Raw genomic sequence first — 11358 nt, forward strand, 5'->3', positions numbered from 1 at the left:
ATCTTAATTATTTTTCTCCCCAAAGTGTAATATGGTTAAGCAAACCATACGTACAGATGGGGAACCATGGAGCAACAGTGAAGTTATCTCCGTATGATGTATAGGTCACAGGTTCGAGCCAAGCAGCCACTAATGCTTGCATTAGGGTAGGTTATCTACATTACACCTTGGGGTGCGGCCTTCCCCGGACCCAGTGTGAATGCGAAATGCTCATGCACCGGGCTGCCCTTTAAACCATATGTACAGAAATATAGGCAACACACATTCATCATAAGATGTATGTACAAAATGACCGACGCCAAGCGAAAATCTTCTCCAAAACCAACATATTACTAAAGAGCACTCGCATGCCCAGAAGTTCTCAAAGCTCAGACACAGGTACAGGGGACATTGTTACTACACATGCAAACAACAATCATGTGCAATCACGAAACCCACAACACAGCAGATATAGCTATATAACCAGAATGAAAATCTGCAAAATCTATCTACAACACAAGTCGACATCTAATATGCATCAATGAACATTAAGCACTAACAAATACACCAAATGAATTAGTCATCTATAGGGTCCTGAGGAGTCTCAGCTGCACTGCGCTTAATTGTGACAACAGGACATTCGGCATGCTTAACACAGAACTCACTCACAGTTCCCACGAAAACCCTGCAACAGAAAAATCACCTCTTTAATGAAGCAGTGTCCCAAAGTAAAGGTTGTTCGATTAGTCACGATCACAAGGGACCCATTATTTAGTGAAAAGCAATTGCAAAATGACTGCTAGATCCCATATCACTCACGAGGAACCCAAGTAATAGCAGCCTCGGAAGTAGATAAAATGTTTAGATCTTTACAAGGTGGGCCCTGCTATGGAACATCCAGAAAACAGAATAAAGCTTTTTCATGTATGAACAAGTTTGGACCAATATTGAGCACAGGGAGAAGCATTCTTCTATTGTTCAGACACAAGTTCCTGTGCATTCTGGTAACTAGAGTTTTGCCGTTCTGGTAACTAGAGGTTTCTCCTGGACTGAGATAAAGCTACTGAAAGTGAGGACCTTGCTCGAGCCTTTCTGGCTACAAGATTCATGATCTCTGTTGAATTCTATATTTTAGTGATTGTCAAGGCTCTTAAGACGACTAGGTAGACAGTAGTTCAATTAGATTCTAGCAATCAACCGTGTCGGGGAAGAATTGGAGGGATCAGATGCTTGGAAATACTTTCTATTTACTCATAATAAAAAGGTGGTAGGGGCAACAAGGCCATATGGTTGTGGAGGCAGAATAGAGACCACGGTAAGGCTAATGCCAAGCGGAAAATTCATTGATGAATAGTGCACATTATTGGATCTCACTAGACCAAATAGGTTTGCTTCTAATTACGATCATAGCTCATAAGTAATGTTGAATTAGGATCATAACTCATAAGTAATGTTTTCTTAACAACTTGCATTCACATAATTCATAAGATAATGTTCTCTAATAATATAATAATCATATTGTCCATAAAACCCTCAATAGGCATAAGAAAAATATATACGCTTAATTCAATTGGCAGCCTATATTATAGCCAACAGAAATTTACGTTCTTCCCAGTGTTGTGAAGAGCGTGAAGCGAGGAAAAGCAACAACCCCCATTTCGCTTAAAGCGAGAAGCGAGAAGCGAAGTGCTCGCTTTTTTGAAGTGAAGCGGAATTTTTAAAAAAAAATTAAAATAAATACTGGGCAGTAATTAAATTAAAATAAAATAAGAACTAAGAATAAAGGATATAAAAATTAGAGGAAGGGCAGTAATTCTCTGTTAAAAACTGGGCAGAGAAAGAAGAAGAACCCAAAGGATTGGTATCAATTCTGAGAAAGCACCGGAGGTAAAAAATAATTCATCAGTATTTCGCTGCTATTTGGACGTTTAAACAGTGAAAGAAAAAGAAGAAGAAAAATCAGAACATATCTGTTGTTGTTGAAGACTTGAACTTGAAGAAAAAGAAGAACCCTAGTCGATGCTATAACATGCTCTATCTTAAAACCCTAGTCGTTGCTGTTGCTGTTCGTTTAATGAAAGACACAACTGATTTCGTTTTTAATAAAATAGGGCTGGGTCTGTTTTAAAACACAGAAGCGGTCGCTTCTCGCTTTTTAGTGGGAAGCGGTCGCTTTTTTATACCTGAGTCGCTTCACCCATATGAAGCGTGCACCTTCTCGCTTCGCATCGCTTCTCGCTTAAAGCGAGGAAGCGGGCGTTTTTTTAAACATTGGTCCTTCCAAGGATATCCAATCATTGTTCAGCATAAGTTTGCATATTAACAAATAATATATAAACGTAAAGGACCACACTTTGTTCCAAATTCATTTGCCATGTCTCGTTAATAAACTAGATGACATCATTAAAAGGCAACTAATAATGATTCTCTCACCTCTCAACAAGGCACCATGCCTTCAAAATAATATTGTTTAGACTTTTTTTACTAATATTAGAAGTCAATGCCTCTGAAAAAGCATTCAACTTAGGTGCATCGGAAGTTGGCTAATTTTGCTTAAATTGTCTATATTCCTCAGCAATTTTCAAAGAGGTGGCATACATAAAAACCATTTCGTCTAGCTCATTGACAATTAATGAGGTAGATTAAATGATTCCTGTAAATACTAGCTCTTTGGAAAATGCTGAGGAATATGGGTCATTTGAGCAAGATCAACCAACTCCTGAAACATCTAACTTGAGTGCCTATCCAGAGATAGGAATAAAAAACCTAAACAAGATCATCTTGAAGATATGACTGCCCTGTTGAGAGGTTGGATGGATCATTTAGCCAATGTGAATAATTGCCTTTCAACTATGTCAACCATTCTAGAGAGTGAGATATGACAAATCGTAAAGGAGATCGATTTGAAACTTAAGTATTATCCCAAAAACTTATATATTATTTGTCAACATGCAGTCCTGTGCCAAACACTAATTGGGCGTCTATGGAAGAACGCAAATCTCTTTTATTGACCATTATGTCGGCTGACAGTTGAATTAGACTAATATCATGTATCTTATACTTATTAAGGGTTTTATGAATAATATGAATGTTACTTTATCAGAAAATATAATTATTATGCATTTTATATTATGTATTATATGAATGCATGTTGTTAAGAAAGATTATTTATGATCCAAAATATAAAAGATGTGTAATGATTGTTGTTAATATCATTAACTTGTTTTTACACCCAAGGGTGTGTCTAGCGGTCGATGAAATGGTTTGCGAACCATGAGGTCTCACGTTCAAATCCCAGAGAGGTCTCAGGTTCAAATCCCAGGGAGGCAAAATCAATATGTGATCTCTTCCATCCATCCACGCATTGGTGGACAGAGTCGCACGTTACAAGTGTTGATAAGAGGTAGCAGGTACACCGTGGATTAGTCAAGATGCGTGTAAGCTGGCTTGGACACCCCGATCATTAAAACTATATCATTAACTTGTTTTTTATTAATTTCACTAGTAGTGCATGAATTTAATAACTTAATATGTTTACAAGGCATAATTGATGATAAGTGAGGAAAAAGAGTTGTCTTAAATTATTTTTATGAATAATTGTTTGATAAATGTAATATTTACAACAAGGCAAAATACATAAGTTTCCCCGTAAACTTAGGGGTGCGCATAAAATCCGAAAAATCGAATTCCGAACCGGACCGAATTAATTCAGTATTTCGATTCTTTAGGTATAATTCGGTATTAAATTTTCGGTATAACGGTACGGTCCTCGATATTAAGATTTTGATATTTCGGTATACCGAAATACCAAATTTTTAAGTATTTCATTTGCTTCCTAATTTCTATCCTAGTCCTACACTGCCCTAGCCCAGCCTAAAATTTTAAGTTTGTATTTTTAGCCCAATAAGACTAAACTCAAGTCCCTTACTCTCTTAGTCTCTTTCCCTTGTTTCTAAGGATAGGAATTAGAATTAGGTTTCTCTCAAGTCTCAAGAAAGAAGAACAGATCGTCTGCGATAGATACGGCGTCACGGCGACTTCACGACCTCGGTGCCGATGACTCTCAAGTGTGATGGCTTGTTTCCTCATTTTTGACCTTCATTCTTCAATCTTCAACAGGTTCACAACTTCTTCATTCTTCAATCTTCAGTTTGTATTTTGTAACCAATAGCTTCTTTTTTGGTACAAAAGGCTGTATAAACTATAAACAAATTTCATCCCAACTTGATAGGAAATCAAGCCGAATGCAGAAACTTAGTGGAATCTCTTTTCTTCACTTCTCATTTTCATGCATATAACACCACGGAAGAACTAGCATTAATTGTTGAGAGATGATTCGAAACTAAGCCAATAGTACTAACAAGTTGTGTCTCCATCTGCGCTTTAGTATAATTAAAGGTGCAATCTTTGCTGCTAAAAAAGTAATTAATAAGGTGTATATCTAAACTCAACTCTAGTCTTAATTTGTGTTTGTATTATTGTATTTGTTTTAATTTTGTATAGATGACAGATGAAAGTAGAGTAAGAGATGCCGCTTCAACTGAACGCTAACCTATTACTGAAGATAGCAACACCAACACAATTAATACTCAAGATTCTAAGAAAAGAAAAGCCATAGAACCTAGATTTGAAGTTTGGAAACATTTTGATAAATTTGAAGTAAATGGGGTCGGTAAAGCAAGGTGTAGATATTGTAAGCAAGCTTATGCTGAAATCGAAATACCGAATTAATTCGGTCCAGTTCGGAATTCGGTTTTTCGGATTTTATGCTCACCCCTACTGCTGTGAGCCTGTGACACTTTAGTTGTTATTAGTGTAAACTTGAATTCTGTTTGCAGGTTTATGCCCTCCTTGTTTTTGTTGCATTGTGTTTAATTCTGCTGCTACTCGTTAGTGGATGTATGTTGCATCTGTGTTTTTGTTACATCTGTGTAAAGTGTAAACTTGAATGAGAAATTCTGCTGCTGGGTTAGAAATTCTGTTGCTGGGCTGCTAATCATTACTACTGGTTGCTAATGTTTCCAGTTTTCCTTATTTTGCACATAATGAGGTGCATCTAGCTCTATGGCAATTTATTGATTTATTCAACTTGGACGTGGTCCAAATGAATTTTATAACCTTTTAGGAATGCAATGTAATTTTAATTCTGCTTGCTTAGGCTCTTAGCACTTAGCAGTATGTAATACATGATTATGTATCAAATCGAAACCGTACAGAACCAAAATAAGAAATACCGAACCCAGTACGTGATACATGATTATGTATCAAATCGAAACCGTACCGAACCAAAATAAGAAATACCGAACCATACCAAACTACTTTGATACGGTATTTGGTATACATAATTGATAAACCGAATACCGAAATACTGAACCGAAGTACCGAATGCCCACCCCTACCTAAACTTGTCCAGTAACTCGGTTGACCACTAAAACTTTGTGAGCGTTCATGTACCCCATAATTCTTATTTAGAGTGAAATTAATACCTCCTTATGCATACACAATCAGTTGCATGGTGGGAGGTGATTTACGCTCTCCCTATAATTTCGCCACATCATCGGCATGGCATCATTTAGTTTTACTTTTTGCATTCCTAAATTTTTACTATTTCCACTCTTTTTTTGTATTTTTTAATACAAAATTTTTTTCCCAAGCAATTCTTCAAAACAATTCGATGGAACCAAAAAGTTTTGGCAGTGAAGCAAAAAGCATTATCATATGGGCAGGTATTTGAAACAACAGAATCCTGCCATATTTGAGAAGGATGAATATATGAGAGATGGTAATGACATTATTTTCCTATCGTTTTAGAGAAGGGAAGGACTATGGTGCTGGAGACTGGAGTATTTATGAAACGTAAAATAAAATTTCGTATTTGGTCGGGTTCTCAAGCTTGAGATGAGATGAAAAGGCAATATTTTGTGGCATTGGAAAGGAGAAACTCCTTTTGGGACTACAACGCCCTTTCCCTTTAAGATCTTCATTTTTTCGGCCAACTATGCTCATGCATTTTGAATGAAAGTTGTTTCTTTTGGAAATCAAATCTTGAGTGATTGGGAAAAACCAAAATTAATAGTCTTTGGAATCTGGGTATTAGATAAAGAGACCATGGTAATGGAAATTTTGGGTATTAGATAAAGACATTGATATTTCCTTCTCCCAGCAGTTTTGTACTCTTTTGTGGTACAATCTTGGCATTCAGTTAATAAACCTTTACCTTTTTGAAAAAAAAAAAGATAAAGAGACATTGAAAAGATGGGTTTAAGAGTGTTTGTTATGAAGTTATAGAGAGGAATTAAAGAGAATGGTGAAGTAAAAAAGGTATAAGGAAAATTGTATCTACGATGAGAAAAAGAAGAAGAATGTTTGTTTTTTTTTTTTTTTGGGGGGGGGGGGGGGTTGTTGAAGAAGAAAGGGATGAGGAAGAAGATGAAGAAAAAAGAAGAGGCCCATCTTTTTTATTTACTTTTTTGTTATTTACGCGCTTATAATTTTTTATCTTTATTTTTTTTCCACATCAGCTATTAGGGTGAAAATAATTCACTCCAAACGCGTTTTTGGGTACATGAACGCCCGTAAAGTTCTAGTGTTCGACCGAGTTATCTGGACAAGTTTAGGAGGGAAGCTTATGTATTTTTCCTCACAACAATTAAGGGCATTTTAGTAGATTTATTATCAGTTATTATACGATATGTACAATTAAACTGAAACAATAAAAGTGTTATTAAACCACACCAAACGATACGATCTATCTAAAGGTTGTATCCACAAAACAATACCGTACAATATAATGTTGTACAAAACTATACAGTACGAAAGAATAAGTAACAACCATCCAAACTGGGTGTTAAGGGTTTCTAACCATGTGCAGAGAGTTCAGTGGTTGGAATCATCACTTAATGAGATGGGTTTGATACTGCAATATACCCTAAATGATGGTTTAGTGAGAATGCTACTTGCAGAAACTTTCTATTTCGAAGACATGAAATGAACAGTAGATCTTTTTGGTGATGAAAGTTTTGAAATGGTTATTAACTCAGTTGCTATGCGGAAGAATATAAAGAACACGAGATATTTAAGGCATTAGATACTTTATGATGTTTCCAGAAGCCTGTTCTTGCTGGACGCTGGGTGGAGGGGCACACACTCAATAATTTGAAGAGATATCCCCATAGAAACATGAAAATAAAAATAAAAATAAAAAAGATCAAACTGCTACTACAATTAAGCATACCTCTGAAAGGGACCAAGACCACGGCAGCCAACCACAAGAAGATCAGGCTGTACACGTTTGACTTCATGGCAGACGACTTCCTTTGGGTCACCTTGCTTTATCCATGCTTCACAAGGAACCTACAAAAATGGCACATGGTAAGTTTCGAAGCTTTTGTACTATAGAGATTCTGACAGCACCAAAATTTAATAGTATCCCTCAAGCAGTAAAGTTCAAATACTAGCTAGTAATTTAGCATTAGCTTAAAGTTTCATGCCAAGATTCGAAGGAAATCCAGGTACCCCAATTTCATGACATCGGTTAACAAAGTACTCCAGCAGATGGAGCCCTCTAATCTTGTCCCTGTGTTTCAGGACCTTGAAATCCTCGGGTGATGCAAATATGCTATCCATGTCTTCAAAACCTAGTAATCAAATGACCAACAAGACACATATAAGCTACTGAATAACCCAAATATGGCAGATTGCATGATGGAGAAATAGCATGTTGCCCAGGTCTATAAGATTGGGAACAAAACATTGAAAGCATAATGAAGTTTACACACTGAAGCCCGATGATACTCGGATTTTGTTAGATGCATCACGCATGTAAGGATGGTCAATCTATAGAAAACGTGTCTAAGGGAAATGGTTCTGAACCAGCAAAAACAACATACCTCTGCATTTCCCAATGAAATACAAAGCAAGGAAATGATTTTCCAATGCAACTTGAAATTTCCACATATTTTGATTCTAGCCATAAAACCAATAGAAATAGAAGCATGAAATGTAAAAGAAAAAAGGAATACACAAATTTGACCTGTGCTGATGTTCCTATTAAGGAAAAGAGTAAGCTGTCTTTTCTCTTCCGGAATAGCCTTCTAAGTTCTAACCCTTTTCCCCACCCCAACCCTATGAACAAGGACAAATAGTAGCTTCAAAGATGACTCTTTGGCCTTTAGACTAGATTCTGCAACTTCGCTCTTTTAAGTGACAAGGAAGTGAACCACTCCAAGCGGAAAGAGAAAGTGAATCTTACTTCTCTTTCACCTCAAGAGAAGCTACCCAAATAAGAAAATGATCACACGCGGCCATAATAACGACGGGTTACCTTGGGAGCTACTGATTCACATTGATCGTTCTATTTTATGGCTTATATCACAAAGGCAACCCTCCGCCCGATTAAGCACAAATCCTGGAATAAGCTTGTGCCATAAAATGTCCCTACAATTCGTACGACGAGTTCGAATCCCTAACCTGGTTGACCCTAGGGCTAGGCATATATCGGGTAAAACCGATAGCCCGAACCGAAAAAAGCTTATTGGGTTATCGGTATCGGGTTATTGGGTTAACGGTTCGGTTATGGCTTAGTGTTATTTTACTATTGGTTTATCGGTTCGGGTCTCGGTTTGCCCAATTTTATTAACGCTTTAACCGATAACCCAATAAACTTTATAAGAAGATGATTTTACCCTTAGGTATATAAATTTTCCCATTCTCCCAACTTGACCCTTCCTATCCCCCTTTTTAAGAATGTAAAAGAAAAAGAAGAAATTTTGAAACAACATGGCTAGGTCAATGTTGCACTCTCTGGTTAATTTAGAAGTCATGCTGAAAAACTGAAAAATTGTAAAACTGGGAATTGTGATATCTAGGTCAAATACCAGAATTAAAGCCTTTAGCACCCAAATAAATTTACACGTCAGTTTGATACACAACAACAAATTGCTACTCCTACTACTAGTATGTCTCACATCAAATGAGTTGCAACATTTCGCTTACAAATTAGTTGCAATATTTCGCTTTACAAATTAGTTGCGAATTTTCAATATTTCGCCTAGGTCAAAAACAGAACTAAAGTCTTTAGCAACCAAACAAAATTACACAAAAAATCAGTTCAATACACTAAAACAACTACTACTACTATCAGTGCTACTACATCTCAACATCAAATTAGTTGCAAAATTTCGCTTTACAAATCAGTTCAAAAAATTTCAACACGAGGTCATAATTTGACGCATGAGAAATGATAACATTTGTGCAAAAATCAGTACGATACACAACAACTATACTACTACTAATACTACTAGCACTACATCTCAACATCAGATTAAGTGCAATATTTTGCTAAGGTCAAATATAAGAACTAAAGCCTTTAGCAACTAAATAAAATTATACACAGATCAGTTCGATACACAACAACAACAATAACTACTACTGCTACAATAGAATTACTCACAAATCAGCTCGATACACAAGAACAACTACAGCTACTACTACTACATCTCAACATCAAATTAGTTGCAATATTTCACTTAGGTCAAAACACCATCCTTGCTGCTACGTACATTTTCCTTGACTTGACAGATTCATTTCAATTGAACCCACACTCAAAGGAGGACTAGAAGCTCGGGGCTCGACGAAACGGAAAGTTTCAGCATGTTGAAACTTCTTGGGGTTAGCAGTGAAAGAAAAGCAGTTCAATACACAACAACAAGAACTACTGCTGCTGCTGCTATTACTACATCTCAACATCAAATTAGTTGTAATATTTCGCTCTACAAATTAGTTGCAATACTTCACTTAGGTCAAATATCAGAACTAAAGCATTTAGCAACCAAATAAAATTTGCCATACACAACAGCAACTAATACTACTACTACTATTACTACCATCACTACTACTACTGAACTTCAGACTAGTTGCAATATTTCGCTTAGGTCAAAAAATCAGTTCGATACACAACAACAACTACTACTACTACTTCCTGTTACTACATCTCAACACCAAATTAGTTGTAATATTTCGCTCTACAAATTAGTCACTCCTACAATATTTAGCTTAGGTCAAATATCAGAACTAAAGTATTTAACAACCAAATAAAATTACACAGTAATCAGTTCGATACAATACACATAGATTAGCTTGATAAACAACAAATAACAACAAAAATAAAATCAGGCGCAAATCAGTTGGAACAATTTCAACAAGAGATCACAAATTGACACGTGGAAAATGACACAATTTGTGCAATATTTATAGAGGGAGAGAAAGAAAATAACCGTCTTCATCGGGAACTTGAACATGGAGGAAGAGGAGTTTGAAGCCAGAAGTGTTGTTACGAACGATCTTCTTAAGAGTCCACTCGAATGCGCCTTTACTACTAATGGAAGCATGTGGATAACCTTTGATCGTTGACTCGTTCACTCCTACCATTATCCGGGTGATTGCCTCGCCTTCCATTTCTCGAGAAATCGATTTTAGGGGTTTTTCTTTGCCGATTGATTGATTTAGGAGTGTTTTCTTTCGCTGCTCCACCTATTTTATCGTGTTCTGTATCTATTTCGTTACAACAACATATGGCATTATTTGCACCGTCTGGCCCTATTTATAGTTGGCATTTAAAAGTAATACACAGTAAATAGAATGAGCTTTTGTTTTTGCATACAAATTTAATTCACTAGACTAAACAATTGTTCATGAGAACCTTGATTTAGTGATGGAATTTATTTTTATGATGGTGGTGTCCAAATAATTTCATACCTCCCATTGGGGCAAACAGGCAGGTCGGTTTGTATATGTACGATTGGAAAACGGTAATACAAAAAAAAAAAATATTCGACCCAATCCATATTTAATACGGATAAAAAATGAGTTAACTGACGGATAATATGGATATCTATATATCCATGACTTCTTGAATATGATCATTTTTGAAAGAATTCCTAGTCTATCAAACGAGGAACCCCTAATTTGAGACTCTACAAATGTAGAAGTTAAATCCATTAGTTATTCATTGGTTATCCATTTTCTAAGTGGATAATATGGTTCATATACATATTTGACCCGTTTTTAAGAAGTTCATTATCCAACCCATTTATAATAGATAATATGGTTGGATAACTGTTTTCTTTTAACTATTTTGTCACCACTATCTCCCATATAGTACAAGTGACGGGTAATTTAGCCATCAAGGCTTGGGTAATTATTGAGATTTAAATATGAGACCTCATGATTCTTTCTCACTTCATTGACCAATAGGTTACGTAGGGTTGCTTATCGGACGGACTGGGCGGATTATTACGCCTGACGGTTCGGCTTATCACTTATCGGATTATAAACGTAGCAATCCGCTAGCCATCCAATAAGACAACGGACGGATTGGTA

At 36.2% G+C, this 11358-nt stretch overlaps 1 protein-coding gene across 1 annotated transcript; it reads right to left on the reverse strand.

Annotated features, from left to right (window-relative positions):
* Positions 1–311: 311 nt before the first annotated feature.
* Positions 312–10559, reverse strand: LOC107779055 (universal stress protein A-like protein). Its single transcript, XM_016599399.2, has 4 exons — positions 10254–10559; positions 7495–7616; positions 7214–7332; positions 312–664 (listed from the first exon to the last, which is right to left on the reverse strand). The coding sequence occupies exons 1-4, from the start codon at positions 10432–10434 to the stop codon at positions 556–558; spliced, it is 531 nt and encodes a 176-aa protein (XP_016454885.1). The 5' UTR covers positions 10435–10559; the 3' UTR covers positions 312–555.
* Positions 10560–11358: the final 799 nt, after the last annotated feature.

The sequence above is a fragment of the Nicotiana tabacum genome, chromosome 22 (assembly GCF_000715075.1).
Source record: "Nicotiana tabacum cultivar K326 chromosome 22, ASM71507v2, whole genome shotgun sequence".
NCBI lineage: Eukaryota > Viridiplantae > Streptophyta > Magnoliopsida > Solanales > Solanaceae > Nicotiana > Nicotiana tabacum.

Excerpts from the sequence above, each read along its gene's own strand:
- LOC107779055 (XM_016599399.2), bottom strand. The coding sequence starts at position 10,434 with ATGGAAGGCGAGGCAATCACCCGGATAATGGTAGGAGTGAACGAGTCA. Across the intron at positions 7,617-10,253 it reads TCAAGTTCCCGATGAAGACG|GTTTTGAAGACATGGATAGC; the intron begins GTTATTTTCTTT and ends TTTGATTACTAG. Across the intron at positions 665-7,213 it reads GGTCTTGGTCCCTTTCAGAG|GGTTTTCGTGGGAACTGTGA; the intron begins GTATGCTTAATT and ends TTTCTGTTGCAG.